Source organism: Aquarana catesbeiana, linkage group LG03, assembly GCF_042186555.1.
Source record: "Aquarana catesbeiana isolate 2022-GZ linkage group LG03, ASM4218655v1, whole genome shotgun sequence".
NCBI lineage: Eukaryota > Metazoa > Chordata > Amphibia > Anura > Ranidae > Aquarana > Aquarana catesbeiana.
This window is the reverse complement of record NC_133326.1, coordinates 537,868,020-537,894,152: the sequence shown is the minus strand read 5'-3', so window position 1 is coordinate 537,894,152 and position 26,133 is coordinate 537,868,020. Positions and strand designations below refer to the sequence as shown.

The 26,133-nt window shown below is 46.8% G+C and overlaps 1 protein-coding gene across 3 annotated transcripts in view; it reads right to left on the bottom strand.

Moving 5' to 3' along the window:
• The window catches only part of LOC141132688 (solute carrier organic anion transporter family member 1B3-like), a 191,276-nt gene that overhangs the window by 57,187 nt on the left and 107,956 nt on the right, over positions 1 to 26,133 (bottom strand). For all 3 annotated transcript variants that reach the window (XM_073621408.1, XM_073621406.1, XM_073621407.1), the window contains one exon: positions 11,696 to 11,891. In XM_073621408.1, the coding sequence (XP_073477509.1) occupies positions 11,696 to 11,891 (196 nt within the window). The remainder of the gene's footprint in view (positions 1 to 11,695; positions 11,892 to 26,133) is intronic.

The following is a 26,133-nucleotide window of genomic DNA, read 5'->3' as shown; positions in this document are numbered from 1 at the left end:
AAGCCCTATACACACTTTTGCACTAAATAGATCTGTGGCATTAAAGAGAACCTGTCATTGGGAGGAGGGGGTAACTGCTGCAGGCATTAAGTGCAGAAACCTAGAGGGCACATACTTGCAGCACCTCTCAAACCTTCCCATCATAGGTGAATTCCAAAGTACAAAGTTCTAATGCCATGTACACAGGACCAGACTTTTGACGAACTGAATCACGTCGGACTTTGACGGACTTCCGATGGACTTCCGTCGAATCGGACTTGTCTACACACGATCACATCAAAGTTCGATGGATTCGACCGTGATGACGTACAACTGGACAAAAATAAGGAAGTTCATAGCCAGCAGCCAATAGCTGCCCTAGCATCAGTTTTCGTCCGTCGGACTAGCATACAAACGGATTTTTCGACCGGACTCGAGTCCGTCGGAAAGATTTGAAACATGTTTAAAATCTAGTTCGTCTGATTTTTCGACAGCAAAGGTTCGATGGAGCCCATACACAATCGAATTGTCAGGCGGATTCGTTCCATCGGACCTTTGCTGTTGAAAAGTCCAACCGTGTGTACACGGCATAACACGCAAAACGTTAGCACTTTCTGTGTGTGCTGAGGTTTGCACACCTTTTCTTAACAAAGCTTCATCAGGTGTGCTGCACTTCATACCTGAAGCAGTTAACCTCCTCACTCCCAGTAACAGGGTCTCTTTAATATAGGTTTTCATCTGCAGTTTTGCATGTGCATTAACATGCACTTTTCAGGGGAACCTAGTGTATTCCTTGTTTATACAATAAGATACATGCAAGGCTGTACAGTACGGTTTACCTTATGGAGTAAGGTAAATAAAGCTAAACTGCACAAAGTAGCAGTTTTAGTTATGGCGAGACTGATCCTAGGGCCAAACCAAAGCAGGGATAGAAGAGGCTGCTGCCTTGTGCTGCTGGAATGGCTACAGTTGGAGAGGGAGCCTTTCCTGCCTTTGCACCAGCCCACTGTCTCTAGCACTCTACAGGACCTGGCTGTCACACAGCCTTGCAGAGTAGTTCCGATGTAATCAGCAGGTCCCCTCTGTCAATCTAACATGTGCCCCGCTTGTATCAACAATGCTGACAAAGGCTCCAAATATACAGAGGACAGCAGACCGGCATTCACAGTGAAAGCATTCTGTTCTTCATTAATTTATGAATGTGGCTGGGCAGCTGCATCCTTCATTCATAAAGTAGTGTTTTGTGTAAATAAAAATAAAGTAAAATAAAGGAAGTCGGGTTAGTTAATTGAAAATTAGTTTTTACTACATCTTTCGTTCTCTTCCCTTTTTTTTTTCTTTGCAATTTTTTTTACCATCTCTTCGTAAATGTTTAAAGGGAGGATTCATTGTTTTTTGTACAGCTACTTTAAAATTCTTTGTAGCAAAAACATTATTTTGATACTCTTAATAAAAGGGCCTAATTGTAAAATAAAATTTGCGCTTTATACATCATCTAAACGTTCCTATTTCCCACATGTGACGGACCGCCTGGCACCCCGCCTGGGTGACTCCACCAATATACAGCTTCTTCAAATGCCAGGACCCATAGTCAGTAGACAAGAGGCTACCCTGCAGTCCCTTCCAAAAGCTACATAGTTACATAGTAGGTGAGGTTGAAAAAAGAAGTCCATCAAGTCCAACCTATGTGTGTGATTATATGTCAGTATTACATCGTATATCCCTGTATGTTGTGGTCATTCAGGTGCTTATCTAATAGTTTCTTGAAACTATTGATGCTCCCCGCTGAGACCACTGCCTGTGGAAGGGAATTCCACATCCTTGCCGCTCTTACAGTAAAGAACACTCGTAGTTCACATAGTTTAAGGTTAAACCTCTTTTCTTCTAATTTTAATGAGTGGCCACGAGTCTTGTTAAATTCTCTTCTGCGAAAAGGTTTTCTTTCCTTTCCTCATAACTAAAATCCTCCAGACCCTTTATTAGCTTTGTTGCCCTTCTTTGTACTCACTCCATTTCCAGTACATCCTTCCTGAGGACTGGTGCCCAGAACTGGACAGCATACTCTAGGTGCGGACGGACCGGAGTCTTGTAGAGCGGGAGAATTATCGTTTTATCTCTAGAATGAATCCCCTTTTTAATGCATGCCAATATTCTGTTTGCTTTCTTAGCAGCAGCTTGGCATTGCATGCCATTGCTGAGCCTATCATCTACTAGAACCCCCAGGTCCCTTTCCATCCTAGATCCCCCCAGAGGTTCTCCCCCCAGTGTATAGACTGCATTCATATTATTGCCACCCAAATGCATTATTTTAAATTTTTCTACATTGAATCTCATTTGCCATGTAGTTGCCCACCCCATTAATTTGTTCAGATCTTTTTGCAAGGTTTCCACATCCTGCGGAGAAGTTATTGCCCTGCTTAGCTTAGTATCATCTGCAAATACAGAGATTGAACTGTTTACTCCATCCTCCAGGTCGTTTATGAACAAATTAAACAGGATTGGTCGCAGCACAGAACCCTGGGGGACCCCACTACCCACCCCTGACCATTCCGAGTACTCCCCATTTATCACCACCCTCTGAACTCGCCCTTGTAGCCAGTTTTCAATCCATGTACTCACCCTATGGTCCATGCCAACGGACCTTATTTTGTACGGTAAAAGTTTATGGGGAACTGTGTCAAATGCTTTTGCAAAATCCAGATACACCACGTCTACGGGCCTTCCTTTATCTAGATGGCAGCTCACCTCCTCATAGAAGGTTAATAGATTGGTTTGGCAAGAATGATTCTTCATGAATCCATGCTGATTTCTGCTAATGATACCGTTCTCATTACTAAAATCTTGTATATAGTCCCTTATCATGCCCTCCAAGATATTACTATTGATGTTAGGCTAACTGGTCTGTAATTCCCAGGGGTGTATTTTGGGCCCTTTTTAAATATTGGTGCTGCATTGGCTTTTCTCCAATCAGCTGGTACCATTTCAGTCAGTAGACGGTCAGTAAAAATTAGGAACAATGGTCTGGCAATTACTTGCCTGAGTTCCCTAAGTACCCTCAGGTGCAAGCCATCTGGTCCTGGTGATTTATTAATGTTAAGTTTCCCAAGTCTAATTTTAATTCGGTCCTCTATTAACCATGGAGGTGCTTCCTGTAATATGTCATGAGGATAAACACTGGAGTTTTGGTTACTGTCTTTCATGTTCTATCTTAGCCGTCCTTATTGCACCCTTACATTTCTTGTTGCATTCTTTATAAAGTCTGAATGCTGATGATGATCCCTCAACCTTGTATTTTTTGAAGACCTTCCCCTTTGCTTTTATATGCATTTTTAAATTGGAGTTAAGCCATCCAGGACTTTTGTTCGCTCTTTTAAATTTATTACCCAATGGGATGCATTGGCTAATGCCCTTATTTAATATGCTCTTAAAGCAAACCCATCTCTCCTCCATGTTCTTTGTTCCTAAGATTTTATCCCAATTTATGCCTTCTAGCAAGGTTTGTAGTTTAGGGAAGTTGGCTCTTTTGAAATTCAGTGTCTTTGTATTCCCCTTTTGTTTCCTGTTTGTGTGATTTATACTGAAGCCAATTGACCTGTGATCGCTGTTACCTAAATTGCCCCATATTTCCACATCCGTTATCAGGTCTGTATTGTTGGTAATCAGTAGATCCAGTAACGCTTTATGTCTTAACGCTTAACGCTTTATGTGACAGACCCCTGTCCCGGTTGGGTCTATCACATTTCTCCCTCATCAAAAGGTAGAATAACCAGGTCCCAGACCTCCACCTAGTCTGGACCTGCATTAGTTGGGCAGAGTGAACCCCCATAATCGGTCCAGATGATTTCCATTCTTGGCCACAGGGAAGAGTTGTCATCGGTAGGTGTGGGGCAGAGGGCATGGTCCCTCTTTACCTTTCCAGGTATGCTGCTGGGGAGAGGGGCCGACTGCCCTTATTCCCTGGAGCCGTGAAGACATGGTTGGTGCTAGGCAGAGGCCAGCGGCACTCTGTCCTGTTGCCAGCGCCTCAGCTGGGGACCCAACATCCTCCACTCTGGCTGACTGTTGGTGAGTGAGGATGGCTTCCTCCGCTCCCAGACTGTAAATCTGCCGCTGGGAAGGGAGGATGATCACCTCTTCTCCCAAACTGTGGATCTGCCGCTGGGGAGTGAGGATGGCTTCCTCCTCTCCCAGGTCCTTGAACTGCTGCTGCTGGGGAAATGAGACGGCTGCTCCATCTCCCGTACTCTCATCCAGCTTCTGGGAAGACATTTCTCTGGTACTGTCTCCTAGGTGAACAGATTCTTGCTGGGAAGGGAAGACTGTTTCCTCCGCTCTGGCTGACTGTTGGGGAGGAAGGACGGCTTCTTCTGCTCTGACACTGTGGATCTGCCGCTGGGTAGGGAGGACAATAACCTACTCTCCCTGACTGTGGAACTGCTGGGAGATGAGTCAGCTGCTCCATCTACCGCACCCTCAGCCGGCCGCTGCACAGATGCATTCTTCCATCCAAGCTCGTCCTGTGCAGAAACAGGTTTATCAAGGTCAGTCAACATTTGCTACATCCGCCATAAGAGCTCCACTTCCATAGTTGCGGGTGGAGGTGGGAAAAGAACACTGTTACTCTCATTGCTGACACTTCAGCTGGGATTTCAAAGCTGTTAACTGGTACTTCCCAACAGTCCCAGGCAAAGGGAGCCCTGCCAAACTGCTGAGCAGAGTCTAGCAGCTGTCTGTTGGCGATCTCCAGCTCCCATTCTTGAATGGCTAGAACCTCCAACTCTTCTTGTGCCCAGAGATGCCCAGAGATGTTCAGCATCCAATCTTTATAATTTATGATTTCCTCCAAACTCTACTCCACATAGCTCCCAAAGTCAGGGTCCAGTACAACAGCCTCAAACTGCAGTAGCGAAAGACTTCCATCAGGCTGACGTCCACTGTCCAATGGCACACTTGGACTACATGCCAGTGGAGGGCTCTGTAGCTCTCAACCAGCAGCATCTCTGCTGGAACCAGCCTGCTTAACTCAGCTGTCCACTCCTTGTGCTGTTCTCCCAATAACAGCACCCACACTTCGTACCTTTCCTGCATGGGGGAGAATTTTTCCCTGGTGGCGCTGCTCGCAGTCTAGCACTACCTTCCAGAGTTGCTGGCAGACAGAATCATACCATTCCAGCAGGACCTACGCGGCAGTGTTAATTTCGTTGACTAAATGAATACTATTTTAGTAGACTAAAATACGACTAAAACAACTTGAGATGACTAAAATACAACTAAAACTAAAATGGCATTTTAGTCAAAAGACTAAAACTAAAATGTCATTTTAGTCAAAAGTCTAAGACTAAAACTAAATTGAAATTTTACTCGGGCATAGTGACCCCACATAGGTGGTCAACCTGATTTCCATTCTTGGTCATAGGGAAGGATTGATGTCAGTAGGTGTGGGACAGAGGTCATGAACCCTCGGAGAGGAGCGGGGCTGACTGCCCCAGCTCCCTGAAGGTGCTCTGCCCTGTTGCCAGCACTTCAGATGGGAGTAGGAGCTTCACTACATCAGCTTGTTTCTGGGGAGATGGGTCACCAGCCCCAACTCCTTGGAACTCCGGAGTAGTTGCCAGTGCTGGGCAGAGGTAGGTAGCACTCTGCCCTGATGCCAGCGCTTCTGCTGGGGACCCCACATCATATGCTCCAGCTAACTGTTGGGGAGGGAGGCCGGCTTCCTCCACTTCCAGACTGTGGATCTGCAGCTGGGGAGCGAGGACAGTCACCTCCTCTTTCGGACTGTGGGTCTGCCGTTGGAGATGAAGGATGGCCATCTTCGCTTCCTGGTCCCCCCAGAACTGCTGCCGGATGGTGTGGGGCAGAGGGCCTTAGCACTTTGTCCTGATACCAGCGCTTCTGCAGGGTTTGCAGACAAGGGTACGCAAAGCTGGGCAGCACTCTGTCCTGCAGCCAGTGCTTCAGCTAGAGGAGTTTGTTGGAACTCCACAGATGCTGCTGGCATGAAATCCCATGTCCCTGTCAGTTGTGTGGGAGAAAGGCCAGTTGCTTCTTCTCTCAGAAAGGCTGAGGCTGCTGGGCAGAACTCAGTGATGTTCGGGCCTGATGCCAGCTTACCAGGTTGTTCCTCCTCAGCAGAAAAGTCTATTAACTCCCCAGTCTATGGAGCTTGTGGTGGGGAATAGAGGTTCACCATCTTTTCTTCCTGGAATCCTGGAGCCACTGAAGGTGCTAGGCAGAGGTTGGCAACGTTCTGCCATGATCCCAGCACTCTAGTTGAAAGTTCCTCCAATGAAAAGTCAATTAAATCCATGTTTTCTGGGATCTGTGGCTGGGAAGTGGCCATGCTAATTAAAACTAAAGTTTAAAGGTTTATCCATATTGTACTACCACTGGTTCCCATCCTATTCAGTTTTCTATTGACCAGTTAGTGGTAACCCATGTCATTTCTAAATACTGTCAGCCCAGCCACTGTTCGAGCAGAAATGTAAGGAGCATCGCTACAACACCCTCCTCCTTACTGGTACAGTGAAAGCACAGGAAAGTGTTCCAGGCATAGTTTGTATTGTTATGCAACAATAGAGGGGGTTTTGGGGACTTTGAATGAGATGCATCATGCAAAGAGGATCGGGACTTTAAATGAGGTGTAAATATTGTAGCTAATCAAAGGAGTCAAAGTGAAAACATGAACAAGTATTTATTTGTTTGTCATGATTGAGTAGGTACATAGCAGACAATACATGCAATAGTGGCTCATAATATAACAAATCATGTATCCAAGTCATTTACATGTTAAAAGCATGAGTAGAATATACAATAATATTGTCCTCAATAATAAAAAAATCACTATAAAATAACAGTTATAATCCACAGTATTGCCTGGATCCAAAGACCACGTAAGTATGTGTGCGTTGCATCCAGGTTAAGCCCGACACGTTTCATGGGATCTATCCAATCATCAGGGGCGGATGCATGATACATCTATAAGGAGAGGTAAGTATATCAAAATCAACCATTCATGGACAAAAATTGGAAAAGAATATACATACAGGGAGGATAAAGTAGTCATCCCTGTAAGACTCACATATCTTCTTAGTGTGAAACAAACACGCCGCCAGGGTGCTAGGGCCGAAATGAATGCCTGGTCCGGAAGCTGCGGTAATAGGGTCCAACAGGAACACAGGGAGCATGAATGTAGGTGTAACCCAGAGTATCTGGAACAATAGGACAAATGGGCTCCATTCTGTGGATCAACGAAAACATGAAATACCAAATGGTACTGAAAATATAAAATTGTAAACTAATCAAAGAGAGGAGCCCAAGTAAAATCAGTATAGACTGATATCAAAACAGCACAAGTGCCCAGAAATTGGTAAAATCCTGGGATTAAAAACCCACATATGAAATGAATGTCATAATGATAGTGGTAGTTACCTGGTGTTGCTGATATAGGAGTAAGGACCAGCGATGTCTGGTGCAGACTGCACAAGATGTGTATCAGTCAGAGAACTGACTGAATGAAAGAGTGTGTTTGAAGCGACTGTTTAAACGCTTCCTGTGTAGTGAGCGGACCCTACCCAGCGTCACGCAAGGCATGACATTTAGGATGGGCGCCAGAGTCAGGGCGGAGGCCACTCACTGAACTCCAGACATCCATCCCACCGTCAGCCAAGATGGTGACACCTGCTTGTATCAGCAGAAGGTGCCAAGGCATCCATTGCACAAGCGGCAGGGTGCGGTCCGCACCGGGTGACACCCGCCAGAGGGGTGACACCCCCGGGCAGCGGCACCTCTAACGTTGCATGGTCCTCACCCCCTACCCTGATCTCTCGTATGATCTCTCCCTGTCTCACACAGTGGAGCAGACCAAAGCCGCCTCCCACATCTACACAGGAGGAGGAGGAGGGAGTCCAAGGAGCACACTGCTGTGCCTACCCCGTGCTGTTCTGAGGTCTGTAAAAATGTAATGCAAATGGACATGTGCTGGGGGGGTGTTATGGGAGCGAAGGGTCTGCACTGGCGCTGATGGAGGGGGTGGTCTGCACTGAGGGGGGCCTGCACTAATAGAGGGGGGTCTGCACTGATGGAGGGGGGTCTGCACTGAGGGGGGTCTGCACTGAGGGGGGTCTGCACTGATGGAGGGGGTCTGCACTGCTGGAGGGGGGTCTGCACTGATGGAGGGAGGGTCTGCACTGATGGACGGGGGTCTGCACTGATGGAGGGGGGTCTGCACTGATGGATGGAGGGTCTGCACTGATGGAGGGGGTCTGCACTTATGGAGGGGGGTCTGCACTGATGGAGGAGGGGTGTCTGCACTGATGGAGGGTATCTGCACTGATGGGGGTCTGCACTGAGGGGGGTCTGCACTGATAGAGGATAGGGGTCTGCACTGATGGGGTGTCTATACTGATGGAGGGGGGTCTGCACCGAGGGGGTCTATACTGATAGATGGGGGTCCGCACTGAGGGGGGTCTGTATTAAGGGAGAGGGGTCTGTACTGAGGGGGTCTATACTGATGAGGGGGGTCTGTACTTAGTGGGGGGGTCTGTACTGAAGGGGGACCATAGTTGGTGGAGGGGGGGTGACACCAATTTTTTTCCACACCGGGTGACACCAGCTGTAGTGACGCCACTGGTTCCGATGCCAAGGCGGAACAGCCCCGCCCACATCCCCGCACCCAATGTGAATTTGGTAGGGGGGACAAGGGAGGGGCGCTGAGAAGGCATCGCAGTTCCCGGAGGGAATAAGGCAAAAAAATCGGTCCAACGCCCCAGCAGTGCGCATGTAGACACGGGCCACAGAGTGTTAGAAAAAAAATATGTTTGATGCATTTGTCTTAGAATGGTATGTGGAAGAAGGACTAAAACATGATAGACTGACTGGCTGATGGTGGGTTGGACGTCTGGGGTTCAGTGAGCGGCCGTCGCCCTGACTCTGGTGCCCATCCTAAATGTCATGCCTTGCGTGACGCTGGGTAGGGTCTGCTCACTACACAGGAAGCATTTAAACCAGGGGTCTCAAACTGGCTGCCCTCCAGATGTTGCAAAACTACAAGTCCCCATGAGGCATTGCAAGGCTGGCAGTTACAAGAATGACTCCCACAGGCAGAGGCATGGTGGGATTTGTAGTTTCGCAACAGCTGGAGGGCCGCCAGTTTGAGACCCCTGATTTAAACAGTCGCTTTTTTCATTTACAGCCAGTTCCTACACTGACACATAATTTGCGTAGTCTGCACCTGTTACTACTGGTGTTCATTCCCACTGGGCGGGGTCCGCTCATTACATGGGGAGCATTTAAACACACTTCTTTTATTCACAGTCAGTTCTCTGACTGATGCACATCTTGTGCAGTCTGCACCAGACATCGCTGGTCCTTACGCCTATATGAGCAACACCAGGTAACTACCACTATCATTATGACATTCATTTTATATGTGGGTTTTTATTCCCAGGATTTTACCAATTTCTGGGGACTTGTGCTGTTTTGATATCAGTTTATACTCATTTTATTTGGGCTCCTCTCCTTTGATTAGTTTACATTTTTATATTTTCAGTACCATTTGGTATTTCATATTTTCATTGATCCACAGAATGGAGCCCATTTGTCCTATTGTTCCAGATACTCTGGGTTACACCTACATTCGTGCTCCCTGTGTACCTGTTGGACCCTATTACCGCAACTTCCGGACCAGGCATTCATTTTGGCCCTAGCACCCTGGCAGTGTGTTTGTTTTACACTAAGCAGATATGTGAGTCTTACAGGGATGACTACTTTATCCTCCCTGTATGTATGTATATTTCTTTTCCAATTTTTGTCCATGAATGGTTGTGTCAGGGAAATAGTATTAGGACTGATGATCCTGCCAGTATCCGTCATCACCGCGCCGGGTGCATCCCCAGGTGCATGCGCGCACGCAGATGCATGATAACGGCTACACGCAGATGCAATGCGGCAGGTTCCCGCAGATGTGCACGCACACACAGTGACGGTGTTTGGCGCCCTCTGGCCTATTTAAACCTGCTGCAGTTGTATGCAAGTTGCTGGATTATCATCAGCTTCCTGTGTTCCCAGTACCTACTACCTGATTCCTGTTTACTACTCGGCTTGCCTGACTCGCCCTGATCTCCGCCTGCATCGACCTTTGGCTTGGACATGACTATGCTCCTGTCTGTACCCCTGCACCTTCGCTTGTCTGATCGGTCTTGACCCCTGGCCTGGCTAGTGACCTTGTTCCTGATTAAACCTATTGTGCCTCTTCCGGACTGCTCCTATGGTACACAACCCCTGGCCTGCCTTGACCCTGTTCCTGGTTTCTCCACTGGAATACTTCCACGCACGGTTGCCCAACGCACACAAGTGGCTCTCAGCTATTCAGCTCTCAACATCCGGCAATCCGTGCACCTTTGGGCACCGTTTTCCCTCTCTCACTCCCAGGGTTACGCTGCACTTAGTCGCAAGGGGCGCCCTGTCAGCAATCCGGCCTCGCACCTAGAACTTGACAGGTTGATTTTGATATACTTACCTCTTCTTATAGATGTGTCATGCATCCGCCCCTGATGATTGGATCATCATGAAATGAGTCAGGCTTAACCTGGATGCAACGCACACATAATTACATTTTCTTTGGATCCAGGCAATACTGTGGATTATAACTGTTATATTATAGTGATTTTTTTTTTTTTTATTATTGAGGACAATATTATTGTATATTCTATTCATGCTTTTAACATGTAAATGACTTGGATACATGATTTGTTATATTATGTGCCACTATTGCATGTATTGTCTGCTATGTACCTACTCAATCATGGCAAACCAATAAATACTTGTTCATGTTTTCACTTTGACTCCTTTTTGATTAGCTACAATATACACACCTCATTTAAAGTCCCGACCCTCTTTCTTTTATGTATTGTTATGCAAGGACCATCCTCGCAACTCCATGAGGAAGGAGATACACTTTGGTACAGTGGCGGCCGTTGCACTGTGGGCGCCGCCCCCCCCCATCCATGCGCCCGGCCCCTTTCAGGACACCGGACGCATGGATTCCCATGGCGGGGGTGGTATTTTTTGAAGCACCTTTATTAGAGCCAGAGGCTCTTATAGGCTTCAAAATAGGGTGGGCTAGGTTGTGACCATAGAGAATTAATTTTTACACTAACCTTCTTCCCCGCCAATCAGGAGGCAGGACGTCAGACCTGCTTCCTGATTGGCCAAAGCGCCAGGCCACCCTATTGGATGCCTGGCGCTTAGGACGAGGAACGAGGAGACTTGTGCTGGAGCGGAGGTCGCCGCCACTGCATTTGATGGGCACAGTGAGGCTGCAATTAATGGGGGGGGGGGGGGGGGGGTGTTAGTATTTTTCTATTTGTTTGCGCCTCCCCACAAATTTTGAGCACCAGCCGCCACTGCTTTGGTACGTTTGCCTTGGGTGCGGGAGAACCTTGTTCAAGCACTGGTGAACCCTCAGACCAATGCTATGCTTCTCCCTGTGTAGAGATAGCTTGGGATTTAGCCTGCCTAGACCCACAAACGTGAATGAACTCATCCAAGGTCTGGAATCCCAAAGATTGGAAAAATGTTTTTTCAGAAAAGTCACAAAGAGCTTTAAAGCCTGGAAAAATTAAATTCTTGAGGATTATATGGAGATTGAGACATGATGCATTTTAAACCAAAATAACCACGCATTATCTTCCAAAGAAATTATTCATCAACTTGCCCATTATAAGTCACAGTGATCCCAGCAACATCATGGTTCTCACAGCCAATGATAAACACAGAGAGAGACATGATAAAGGAGACAAATGATGTGATAAGCGTCATTTTAGATGCCGACAGTAAACCGAATTTGTATTTCTTCATGATCAGCCCTCCGAAGAACATGCCAGTAGCGGCTGCTGGTAAAGTGGATACTCCTGCAAGTGAGAAAATCCAGTTGTTAGAAGCTCATCAATTCAGACGGAAGAAATTATCAGCACCTAAGTGCAGGCAAAATAGTCTAATATTAGTAATTATCTTCTATCACCTACCAATCAATATTTTAATTTATGTTATATTTGTGCATAATGTGTGTTTCACTTTTTTTTTTTTTTTTTTTTATCACTTACTGAGCTGCAGAGTCTTTAACTTTTATTCCTTACCTATGTAGCACCTTCCTATCCTAGATAGGTTGCTGAGATGTTAGGTAGTTTAAGTTCCTTTTGGCTCCTCTGTTATCATTGGTGCAACTATTGATTGCTTTGTGCTGTTCTGAAAATCATAGGCTGCAGGTTTGATTATTTTCCCCCTGCATTCTAGATGTTAATAGAACATAGTGGGCTGGAAAGTCAAATGAGCAGCCTGAATAATTTTTGTGCTTCAGCCAATCCCAGAGACCTATGACCCCCCCCCCCCGTTACAGAGGGTCTGAATGGGCTGTTATATCCTGCTAATCCGGACCACCAAGGAGTCAAGATGGGAGCTGGAATGGGACGTCAGGAACTGTAGTGCAGATGGATGGATCCACAGGGAAGAGGCTTAGCCCTTAGCAGAGTAGTGTCATCATAAAAAGAGAAAGGGGAGGGCTCCGATAGTGTAAAATCAAACGGTTTTATTAAAATAAATATAGTATACACTCACATGTGAAATAGGAAAAACGTCCTCTGAAGAACAGTCTGTGGCACCGGCCGGCTGCTCACAGACGGCCCGTCCTGCTTTTGTTGCAACGACAGTGGGAGGTGACATGATGACGCCGCTTAGCCCTACGCTGCGTTTCGTAAAAGAATTACGTCTTCCAGGGGATCTTCCGGATTAGCAGGATATAACAGCCCATTCAGACCCTCTGTAACGGGGAGGTCATGGGTCTCTGGTAAGCGGCCAGGCACTCTACTTATGGTGGTGGACCCATATACCTATGATTCCATATAATTGGACCCTTCTTGGATTGTTACATCACACTTGGGTGTTTTTATATATGGACTATTTTTCCATTTTTTTTTTTTTTTAATTGTTTGTTTGCATCACGCACTGCAGCTTTTTATGTTTATTTATCTTTCCGCATATTTTTTTTGATATGTCTTTTTGCATTTGGTTTAAAGTGAGGTCTGATCACTCTTTCAGTTTTGTATACTGCAGTTTGTCATATATCATCATATGTCTTTTTGCATTTGGCTCAAAGTGAGGTTTGATCACTTTTCAGCTATACACATTGTAGTTTGTTAATGCGTGAGTCACCAGTTTACCATTTTTCACGTTGTGTGTTGGGTCACACATAGGATTGCGCAGTTATTTTCACGTTTCTTTGGAGTATCTTTATCTGCTGATTGTTAAACTCCTGGAATACACATATATTTCTATTGTGGTGTAGGATCTGGGGCTGCTGTACCTCCATCCCTCTCCCTTTCCCTCTCCCTTTCCCTTTCCCTCTCCCTTTCCCTCTCCCTCTCCCTTTCCCTCTCCCTCTCCCTTTCCCTCTCCCTCTCCCTCTCCCTTTCCCTCTCCCTCTCCCTTTCCCTCTCCATCCCTCATTAATCTCAGACTCTAACCACACCCCCTTTGAGACAAGCGAGTTTAAGCTACGCCCACTAGTTTGCATAAACCATGCCCATTTTTCGGAGCTGCGCACACCACATTTTTGTTTTTTTTTGTTTTTGTTTTTTTGTTTTTTTTTTCCCCCCCCTGTGCCACACGTACAAACGCATGACCAGCCCCCTAATTATAATGTGACTCTGCCCACAGCCAAAAAAATGTCCCTAAAATTTTTTTTACAATGTTGGCAACTATGGGTGAGGGTGGCAACCCCCCCTTCCTTCAGCAGTTCTACTTATTCAAGCTGATGTTCACTGAGGACCCAGCTGTAGTGGGCCTATCTCTAAATCCCTCTGGAGTTAAAGATCTGGTCTGGAGAACTCACTTAAGAGTGCCCAGTGGAAGATGAAGGGTGCATGGCTGTCCTGTGTCATTTAATCTCTTCTTCACTGAAGAATGTGCGACTCTCACCCTCTGCTCCCACTGTAACCACAGTAGTCTTCTGTGTTTTTCAGTGACAGCTGGTATGGAGTGGATGTATAGAGGGAGATGTATGCAGAGGTCCAGGGCTGGAAATGAGATGTTGCACTCTGTACATAGTGCACCCCCATCCCTGCACTCTGCATACAGTGCACCCTTGAACTCTGCACCCTGTATGCAGCGCACCCCTGAACTCTGCACCCTGTATACAGCCCAGTCCTGAACTCTGCACTGTGTATACAGCATATTCTTGAACTGTGCACTATGTACGTAGCGTACTCTTTAACCCTGTAAGTAGCATAATCCTGAACTCTTCATTCTGTACGCAACGCACCTCTAAACGTTGCACTCTTTACATGGTGCACTCCTAGAACACAACCAGCCCTTTGACATGCATGGCATGCCGTCCATAGAGAGCCATGACTCCCGTGTACATGCATACGCATAATGAGTGGACTACTTCTAAGAAAGAAGATGACTACTTCCAATAAATGCGAGGACTACATCTGATAAAGGAGGGAAAATCTAATAAAGGAGAAGATACATTCTGATAAAGAGGATCACTGCTACTAAGAGAATTTTGTCTTATAAAGGAGGGGACTAATTATAAAAAAAAGGAGATGGCCACTTCTAATAAATGAGAGAACTACTTCTAATTAAGGAGGGGACTGCTTCTGATATTAGTAGTGGAGTCCCCTTTTAACCACCCCTTTCAGCAAGTCCCTTTAATTCCCAGCCCACAAAGTACAATTCCTTGTCAAACTTAAGTAAACTGTCAGAGCACAATAGCTTAGTGGGGGAGATCACTGTACTAGCATTGGAGCATTAGTACAGCGGGTTCTCCTGAGCTCTTCAGTGTTTTTTTTTTTTTTTTTTTTTTTTTTTTTTTTCGGTCAGCCCACTGTGTTGAACCACAAAAAAACTACAAGTGTGTACCAGACTTTAGGTGATATAAATTCCACTGCAGGGGCGGACTGACCATCGGGCAATTCGGACAGGGACCGAGGGCCCGTGGCCAGTAGGGGGCCCCATGACAGCTTCCACTTCGATCTACCCGTCAATCACAGCTAGCTGACGGGTAGATCGGGTCCAGAATCACTGCTCCCTGGTAAGACTGCTGCAGTGTAAGCGAACCTCTCATGATGTGCTCCTTCCCTCCCGTCCATCCCCGGTGCTTGTATTTGTCATCACCTCGGACGGACGAGAAGAGAGGAGGGGCCGGCGGGGAGGAGCACATCATGGGAAGTATGTTTACAGCCGCTTCCCACGCTACTCTGCATCTAGGAAGGAAAGTGCAGCAGCTGCTGCCCTGTCTCCCTCTATGTGCCCAGCATCCTGCTGTCTGCCCATACCCTGCTATATGCCCTGATGTCTGCCCGTGCCCTGCTTTGTGCCCCTATTCCCTGATGTCTGCCCCATGCTCTAATGTTTACCCCATGTCCTGCTCTGTGCCCCCATGCCCTGCTGTCTACCCCCATGCACTATAGTCTGCCAATACCGTGCTATCTGCCCCATGACCTGCTGTCTGCCCCCTCGCCTTGCTCTTTGCCCCATGCCCTGCTGTCTGCCCATGCCCTGCTCTGTGGCCCCATTCCCTGATGTCTGCCCCATGCTCTGATGTCTACCCCATGTTGTGCTCTGTGCCCCCTTGCCCTGCTCTGTGCCCCCATGCCCTGATGTCTGCCCCATGCCCTGCTCTATGCCCTATAGTCTGCCCCATGCCCTGCTGTCTGCCCATGCCCTGCTCTGTGGCCCCATTCCCTGATGTCTGCCCCATGCTCTGATGTCTACCCCATGTTGTGCTCTGTGCCCCATGCCCTGCTGTGTGTCCCCATGCCCTGCTGTCTGCCCCATGCCCTGCTGTGTAACCCCATTCCCTGATGTCTGCGCCATGCTCTTATATCTACCCCTTGCCCTGCTCTGTGCCCTGATGTCTGCCTCATGCCCTATAGTCTGCCCATACCCTGCTATCTGCCCCATGCAGTGCTCTGTGCCTCCATGCCCCGCTGTCTGCCTCCATGCCCCGCTGTCTGCCTCCATGCCCCGCTGTCTGCCTCCATGCTCTGCTCTGTGCCCCCATGCCCTGATGTCTACCCCATGCCATGCTCTGTGCCCCCTTGCCCTGTGTCCCCATGCCCTACTGTCTACCCTATGCCCTGCTTTGTGCCCCCATGCCCTGATGTGTGTGCCCCCATGCCTTGGTCTGTGCCCCCATGCCCTGATGCCTGCCCTGTTGCCTGCCCCCATGCCCTGTTGCCTGCCCCCATGCCCTGTTGCCTGCCCCCATGACCTGCTGCCTGCCCCCATTATGTGCCCTGTGATGTGTCCCATGACCTACTGTGTGCCCTGTGATATGCCCTACTGTGTGCCCCATGATGTGCTCTGTGTGCCCCATGTTGTGTCCTACTGTGTGCCCAATTCCCTCTTGTGGGCCTTGTGATGTGCCCTGAGCCCTACTGTATGCCCCATGATGTTCCCTGTACCCTGCTGTGTGCCATATGATGTGCCCCTTGATGCATCATTCAGTGCCCCATAGTGTGCTTTTCTGTGTGCACCATACAGTGCCCTATATGTGCCCTCTTGCTTCATGCAATATACCCTGCTGTACCCCATAATGTATCCTCTTGCCCCCACGTAATATGTCCTGCTATGCCTCATAATGTGCCCTGCTGTGCCCCATAATATGAGATTGTATCCCTCCTAATGTGCTCTGCTGTGCCCCTTAATGTGCCCTCATGCCCCCATGTAATATGCCCTGCTGTGTCCTGTAATATGCCCTGCTATGCCTCATAATGTGCCCTGCTGTGCCCCATAATATGAGAATGTATCCCTCCTAATGTGCTCTGTTGTGCCCTCATGCCCCTATGTAATATACTCTGCTGTACCCCATAATGTGCCCTCCTGCCCCATGTAATGTTCCATGCTGTGCCCCTCTGTCTCCCCATATGTAATGTGCCCTATAATGTTCCCTGCTGCGCCCCCCCCCCCCCCCCCCCCTGTAATGTGTCCTACTGTTCCTCCCCCACCTGTAATGTTCCCTGGTGTGCCCCATAATGTGCCCTGCTGCTATCCATGTAGTGTGCCCTCCTACCGTCCACACACACATATTGTGCCCTCCTGACCCCCTGTGCTATGACCTGCTGACTATACTTTGCCATGGTTCCTCCATGCTCTACCCTGCTGCCCCCTGTGTACTGTGCTTGCTTGACATCCAATGCTCTGCCCTTCTGCCCCCTGTGCACTGTTTATCTCAGGTTCAACCCAGAATTGAGGCGTCCACGCAGTGCAAGATGGAGGGTGGGGCTTTGTGTGGGTGTGGCTTGAGTGTGGGCAGGGACACAGGGGGCCCCATGATCTCCTGTTGCCCGGGGGCCCCATGGCTTGTCAGTCCGCCCCTGTTCCACTGTTTTCCACACTCAGCTCCTGCACACTCTGGTAAATGAACGATCTGTGAAAGAAGGTTCAAAACAATTGATTGCAGCAAGTTGTGTGTTTAAAGGGGTCAACTGCTAAACTACTTCCTTAGTTCACTAACAGTTTTCACATCCGAAATACCAGGACGAATATTAGGAAGTAAAGGAGGCATTTTCTCTAGGAGACCAAAGGCAGAGGTAAGGCCTGCCCTAGAATATAAAGAAAGCTTTTTCTTTTCTGCAACAGAGGAACATATATGGTATATTGGTACATAGGGAAGCTAGAATTTAGAAAAAAAAGTGAGCTTAGCCTTTAGGCTACCCTCTACCTCTTGCCCTAGTTACTCAGTCTCAGTGCCACCTGACCAGGAACTATAGCATAGTTTTCCAAGACGTAAGAATAATGGCATCCCCATTAGTCTGCTGTTTTGCAGGTCAGGAACGCACATGATTTTATGAGCGTTTCTGACCCATGGGAGTGTGAAATTAGTCTTATACTTTATCTGCGTATCTGTGGTCTGTACTGTGCTGCCACCTAGTGACCTCTGAAGGTAAACTACCACTAAGTGGTAGTTATTAGACTTATTCTATGCTTATTGCTTACCCTTTTTTCTATTCTATTGCTTTTTTCATTTTTAACCTACATTCATCCATGTAACATCAAGCTGAACACTGCAATTTAGGTTATCATTTGGCCAACACCTCTGCATAACAGGACTGTTTCTAATAAAGGAGAGTATTACTTCAGATAAGCAAGAGGACTACTTTTAATAAAAGAAAGGACTACTTCTGATAAATGCAAGGACTACATCAGATAAAGGACTACTTCTAAGATGGGAGAGGACTATTTTTATTAAAGAAGAGGACTATTGCCAATAAGATTACTTCTGATAAAAGAGGACTATTTCTAATAAGGGAGATGGGTACTTCTAATAAGGAGATGCCTACTTCTGAAATAGGAGAGGAGTACTTCTTAAAGGAGAGGGCTACTTTTAATAAAAGAGAGGACTAGTTCTAATACGTGAGAGGATTACTTCTAATGAAGGTGATGACTACTTATAAAAAAAAAAAAAAAAAAAAAAAAGAAGACCACTTCTGATAAAGGTGAGGACTACTTCTGAGATAGGAGAGGATTACTTTTATTAATGGAGAGGACTACTGCCAGAGAGGACTATTTCTGATATACGGGAGTAATATTTCTTAATATAGGAGAGGACTACTTCTGCTAAAATATAAGAGTGCTTTTATTAATGGAGAGGACTACTGCTGATAAAGGTGATAATTACTTCTGATGAAGATTTGTCCAAGACTCGAAGTTCCAGCCGTTGAACCGATATACAAGATTGAGAGATAAGGCAACACACACATCTAAATGAAAGTGCTACAAGACACCAAGGTAAAGGAGAGACAAAAACAATATTCAAACCATGTCTAAATACAATGTAGCACCCTCATCCTAAAAGTAGGGCTACATGTAAATTTAGTTGTGCTGGGTGGTAGCCAGCCTGGCTAATTTGTAGTGTTTAATGGTCAAATGACTTCTGTTCTAATTCTATTCAATTGTGGCTTTTCCCTTTTGTCAGTAGGTGGCACTGTTGCCTTTGACATTAGTATGATGATAACATTCATGTTATGGATAGACTTTTCTCAAATTCGCTGCTATGAATGCTGGGAGAAGCTATTTATTGGGAAGAAGTCAAGTGATCTTAGTCTTTCCGCCCAGGGCTGTGGCCTAGGTGAATGTGTGTACAGTTCCTGGCTGCTAGGCCTGAAGCCTGAGGGCTATCCAGGTGGCTGCTGGCTGCTAATCCTATCCAAGGCCTATCTGGGTGTTCAAGGTTCCTGTTGAAAGCCTGCTAAAGATCTGGAAACTATTCTGAAAGGGATGGTGTTCTAGGGAAGCACCAGAGGGGACTCTTCATGATCTGGAGGCTATGAAGTGGCTGGGAGGACTTCAAGAGAGAACTCATCCAAGAGAATCTGTGTATGAAGCTGTGAGTAAAGTTCAGTTACTAGAGGAGACAGCCTGTCCTACAAAGTATAGATGTGCTGGTTCAGCTTAGAGGCTTTTTTCCCTGTACTGCTGTCTGCCTAATCTCACCTATTTTTGTCTAAGGAGTCTGACAATCTGCCTGTTGCTGATCGTTATTAAGGGTGTCCTGTGCCCTGTCCCCTCTCTCCCACTTTTTTTTTTTTTTTTTTTTTTTTTTTTTTTTTTTTCAGTTTGAAGCATAAAAGTGACTGGCGCCCAATTTTTTTTTTTTTTTTTTTTTTTTTTTTTTTTTTTTTTCTTGTTCATCACCCACCATGCCCAATACCCTGTACCCTAAAAAATTATGTCAGCCCTCCCTACCTCTGGCAGTCACCATCGGGCTCCCGGAAAATCAGGGTAGGCGATGCAACAAGAACAGAATTATACTGATGTTTACCAGTCCATGGATGTTGGGCTGCATTCGTTTTTTTTTTCTTAGACATTTTTCCTTCATCTTCCCTAGGTTATCCAGCCAGTAACACACTTCCTGTCTTAGGGTGACAACACTCACTAGCTGTACTTTATCGATGGAGGAGCAACGTTGTTACCGTAGGAGAGGACTACAGAACACCTCCCCTTTCCTCATTTTCATAACATAGAATGGAGGTGTGAGTCCACAGAGAAAGCTATGAACAATGTAACTAAATAGTCAGCACGGGTAGAAAGAACAAAGTTTCTCCCCTCGTCTTTCAGGACAGCACCTGGAGAGAGCGCAGCTCCACCCACTTTTCCCAGGAAACACTGCAGTCAGTTTTTTCTTTAAAGACCGGACACTTCCACCATGGCCTCAGTTGTAGTGTTTCCTCCGCCATGGTGGAAGCGCTGCAGGGAACCAGGGGTGTGCTGCGCTGTCTCCAGGTGGAGAGAGTTTGGGGCATACCGGTATTTGTGTTCTTTCTGTGTGCAGGCCAGCCCAGCTTCCTCCCTTCACGTGCGGGGGTTGCTCCGGCGTCCTCCCCTCTTCATACCCGGTGAGGGTCAGGCTGCTGGGGGTCCCCGCTCCTTTAGACCAGCGGCTAGCTTGGGAGGAGCGGCGTCTCCTCTTCATCCCCATAGCTTAGCCTTCCGGGTTCTGGTGGCGAGCGCGTCACTACGGCCGGGGGCGGGACCTCTAGCGGCGCGACGTGGCTTCCGGTTCCGGCCGCTGGAACGCAGGAGGGGAGGGCAGGTCTCTTCCGGCTGATGTCATTTCCGGCCCTCGCAGCGGCGAGTGGACCGGGAAACTTTAAAAACGAACGCCATTGCAAATCCTGACAGTATGGAGGAGGAACAATCGGTGGTGGCAGGAGCAGGAGCCACACAAGTCAGCCAGGCCCAGGTAAGCGGGGACAGTGTGTCTCTGTAACTTACTCTATGGGCATGTTTTAGTTCCCTCTTTGGTAAAAGTTTTAAAGAGCCTGCAGCATTCTTCTTGTGTATTGAAGCAGGAAGTAAATGTGTTTTAAGATTGTGAAGTAAATCTGTGGGGGTATTTACTGGCTGAGTGAAGGAGGGGGGTTAAAGTGTTAGCTCTTCCAGTCTTTTTCAGCATGCTGTTTATAGGTTTGTTCTGTTTGTGTATTTCAGAAGGCAAAAGAAAAGACCAAACATTCGTCTTTTTCTGTTAAAAGAAAATGCCCATCTTGTAAAAATGTGCTTAAAGAGTCTTGGGCAAAAGTGTTATGCAAAGAATGTATTACAGACTTAGTGAAGGAGGAAACCACTCCTAGTGCACCTGTGGTTCAGCAGGATTTACTGAGCTCGTTTAGGAAGGATTTGGCGGATACTTTTGAGTCATTTAAATCCTACCTTGACAAACGTCCAGCCACAGGCAGCTCAGTACCTCGTTCCCAGCCTTCTGTTTCCGCATATAGGGGTGACAGTGACTCGGAGGAGGAAAATCGTAGCGTGGCTACGGAATCGGAGGAAGAGGCAGAGGAAGAGAGAATCTTCTTCTTCTCGATATAAATTGTCTCTAGAGGAGGTGGATGATCTGCTAAAAACTATCCACACTACTCTTAATATTACAGGGGACAAAGCCCAGCTGTCGTTACACGACAAGTTGTTTCAAGGCATGGGTGAAGTGAAACACAGGATGTTTCCGGTGCACAAGTTTCTGTCAAACAATTAAAAGAGAATGGAAGGACCCAGAGAGGGCCCCCTTCTTTTCTAGATCCCTCAAACGCAGGTTTCCCTTTGAGGAAGATAGCACACAGGTCTGGAACAAAAAGCCTAGACTGGATGCGGCCTTCTCTCAAGTGTCGAAACACTGACCTTGCGTTTGAGGACATGAGTATCCTCAAGGATCCCATGGACAAGAGGGCTGACTCCCTGCTAAAGAAAGCTTGGGATTCCACCCTAGCAAATCTAAAACCAGCTATGGCATCAACAGTGGTAGCCAAAAACCTGGAGCACTGGTTGGAACAACTGAAGGCTCATATCGAGGCAGGTACACCTCGTAAGGATCTTTTGGAGACCTTACCAGTGCTTATGAAAGCCGTTGGATATATAGCAGATGCTTCGGCGGAATCAGTTAGGATGTCGGCCAGATCATCTGCTCTAATCAATTCAACGCGCAGAGCTCTATGGGTCAAGACTTGAACCAGGGATACAGCCTCTAAGACCAAGTTATGTGGTTTACCCTTTGAGGGGGATTTGGTTTTTGGCCCAGGTCTTGAAGCCATTCTTGAGAGAATGGCCGACAAGAAGAAGGCCTTCCCCATAAAGAAAAAGGTGGTTCCTCAGGGCAACAAAAATTTTCGTCCTTTTCGGAAAACCTCAGACTCAAAGGAGACCGGATATAAAAGACCTTGGAGGTCTCAGAGAGGCAGGGGCAAGTCAGGGGTACTCTTTCGCCCCCCTACCCCAAATACAAAGAGCCAGTGACAGTCCCCTGTCTGTGGGAGCAAGGTTACAGACCTTTTTCCCCACAGTGGCAGAGGATAACAGACAGTCCATTTATCCTAAAAACTATAAGGGAGGGTTACGGACTGGAGTTTGCCCAATCCCCTCCGGTTCGGTTTTATATAACTCAGGCTCCCAGAGACCCAGAAAAGCTTACAGCGATGTCGGCAATTCTTCAGGAGTTAATTCAACATAAGGTGGTAGTAAATGTTCCCCCCCCAACAAGGTAGAACAGGGGTGTTATTCGCACATCTTTCTGGTGAAGAAACCTTCAGGCAGGTTCAGATTAATCCTGAACCTGAAGATTCTCAACAGAGCGGTCAGGTACAAGAAGTTCAAGATGGATACGATCTTTTCGGTAAAGGGTCTCCTGACCCTAAACTGCTTTATGGTATCCATAGACCTGAGAGATGCATATCTCCATGTGCCTATAGCCCCAGCATCACAAAAACACCTCAGATTTGCGACCAGGATAGAGGGGTCTGTCATACATCTGCAATTCAGAGCTCTCCCTTTCGGGCTGTCATCCTCTCCGAGGATATTCACAAAGATTCTGGCAGAGGCCTTAGCCCCTCTCAGAATAGAGGGAATCTCAATTGTCCCATATTTAGACGATCTGCTAATATTTGCCAAAGCAAAGCACATATTAGAGAGATCTACAAAGGACAAGGAGTCATCTGGAGAGCCTGGGGTGGTTAATAAACTAGGAAAAATCGAACATGATCCCATCACAGGCAATAACCTTTCTAGGTTACACTATCGATTCCATACAGGAGAAAATCTACCTCCCAGAGGAGAAGATAGTAAAGCTTCAGAATGCTGTAAAAAGGCTCAGACAAACCTGCCAATTTCTATCAGGGCAGTGATGTCTGTTTTGGGGCTCCTTACTGCAGCAATACCTGCAGTACAGTGGGCATGTTTGCACGCGAGGGAACTTCAACAGACAATTTTGAAAAATTGGTCCTACGGAGAGTCCCTAGGAAAAAATGATGACAATATCCCCCCGAGTTCAGAGGAAGCTCTGGTGGTGGAGGAGTCACTCCAATCTGGACAAGGGCTTGCTCTGGTGTTTTCCCCAGGAGAGGAGATTAACAACAGATGCGAGTTCCTGGGGGTGGGGCGACCACCTGGAAGGACAGATGGCTCAGGGGAATTGGACAAAAAGGGAGGCCAGGAGATCCTCCAATTGGAGGGAGCTAAGGGCTATTCTCCTAGGACTATGGGCTTTTGAGAAAATAGTCCGGGGTCACCATGTTCAGGTGCTATCAGACAATGCCACAGCAGTGGCATATGTTACAAGACAAGGGGGCACGAGAAGCAAGGTCTTGCTAGCCTTGTCAGTTCAGATGCTATCCTGGGCGGAAAGCAACGTAAAGTCCCTAACAGCTGTACACCTAAAAGGAGAGCTGAATCTCGTGGCCGACTTTCTAAGCAGAGAAAGGATACTAGAGGTGGAGTTTGAACATAGAGGTATTCCAGGAATTAACAGAGAAATGGGGAACTCCTCAGATAGACCTGTTCGCATCCCACAAGAATTCAAAGGTGAAGGCCTATTACTCACTAAACAGGCAAGATCAGGCGAAAGGATTGGATGCGCTGGCACAACCATGGAACTTCCACTTGTGCTACGCCTTTCCCCCCTTTCAAATGATCCCTTTAGTGTTGAAAAAACTACGAGAGACCACAAGTATGATCCTAGTGGCTCCTTTTTGGCCCAAGAGGCCCTGGTTTGCAACCATACAGCGGATGGCAGTGGAACCACATTGGGTTCTCCCACTTCGAAAGGATCTACTATCACAGGGACCCCTTCAACATCCAAATATCAACCAGCTCAGGCTGACAGGTTGGTTACTGAAGAGTAGCTGCTAAAAAGAAGGGGTTTCTCAGATAAGCTGGTGTCAACCCTGTTAAGTAGCCGAAAGAAGGTTACCAGGGGTATTTATTTTAAGACATGGAAACGGTTTAATTCCTGGTGCATGACTAAAGATTGTTCACCACAGGAATTGCCCTCAATATTAGAGTTTCTCAATGAGGGTATGGAGATGGGGCTGGCAGCCAGTACCCTGAAGGTTCAGGTAGCTGCCTTGTCGGTGTTTCTTGCGAGAAAATTATCTCAAGAACCAGTTATAGTTAGATTCTTCAAAGCGTTGGCCAGGCTTAGGCCGGTACCTTTCAGATCTTTCCCTAAGTGGGATTTATCTCTGGTGCTACAGGGGTTGATCAGAACACCTTTTGAGCCCCCACAGGAAGTGACTTTAAAAGTATGGACGCTTAAGCTGGTTCTTTTGGTAGCAATTACCTCAGCCAGAAGAATAAGTGAGTTGCAAGCTCTATCTATAATAGAGCCCTTTTGTTTGATATTTCCAGACCGGGTAGTGCTGAAAACTGACCCGGGTTTCTTGCCAAAGGTCGCAACCTTTTTTCATAGGGCACAAGAGATAGTTTTACCTACTTTTTGTCCTACACCATCCAACTCTGAGGAGGCTTTTCATACCCTGGATGTGAGAAGATGTTTACTCCATTATTTAGGGATTACGAGAGAGTTTAGGAAGACAAATTCTTTTTATTCTTTTTTCTGGATCACGCAAAGGTCATTGTGCTTCTAAAAGCACTATAGGCAGATGGTTAAGAATGGCGATCAGTGAAGCCTACAGAGCTTCAGGGGCTGATCCTCCCACAGGGGTAATGGCCCATTCAACAAGGGCAGTAGCAATGTCCTGGGCGGAAAGAGCAGGGGCTTCTCCAGGTCGGATCTGTAAAACGGCCACGTGGACAAGCTTCTCCACCTTCACCCGCCCCTACAGGTTGGACTTGCTATCAGCAGCGGATCAATCGTTTGGCAGGAAGGTCCTGCAGGCGGTGGTCCCACCCTAGAGTAAGTACTCTTTTATCATCTCCAGGTGCTGTCCTGAAAGACGAGGGGAGAAAAACCCTAGTTAGACGTAACGGTATTTCTACGAGTCTTTCAGGACAGCACCGATGACCCGCCCTAATTGGTTTATAAAAATGTGGTGTTATGGCTATGTTCTGCTTATCTAATTTCAGCATGGCTGGAGGTACTCTATGAACAACTGAGGCCATGGTGGAAGTGTCCGGTCTTTAAAGAAAAAACTGACTGCAGTGTTTCCTGGGAAAAGTGGGTGGAGCTGCGCTCTCTCCAGGTGCTGTCCTGAAAGACTTGTAGAAATACCGTTACCGGTAAGTCTAACTAGGGTTTTTCAGCTAATAAGATTTTCAGCAGGTCATCAGGTATTTTTTTTACACTTAGAAAACAGATATAGCAAAACACTTTTTCAATGTGGTTTTTTTTTTTTTTTTTTTTTTTTTTTTTTTTTTTTACTTCATTATCGTTCATTGTAATGGAAATTTTGTAAGTTCTGTATATAACTGTATTGTATTTTGTATGTATTGCACACTGCCCTCACTGTGCACACAGCACTAATGTTTTCAGTAAATGTTTACATTCTTTCGAGTCCTGATTAGAATTAGCCTGCCTATGTAACGCCCCTTGTTACCATAAACGTACAATTGTAATATTAATGTGATACCTACGTAGTCATGTGCATAAAAACGTTCAATTGCGTCATAATAAGGCAGAACAGTAATTTGGAAAGATGCTGAGCGTATCTTTTGTGTCTGTTCCCTACTGCAGTAGTTATTATTAATTTGGAACCACTAATCAATATGAGGATAGGAGTTGCCTATCGTCAATTTAACCGAGTCAGCATGGCGAGCCAGCCAGGAGGGGATTCCAGGTGACCCTGAGTATCCGAAACGAGGAGCTTGAGATGATCCGGGAATTTCTGATAATCAGCCGGCTGAGGTAAGCCTTTTGCTTACATT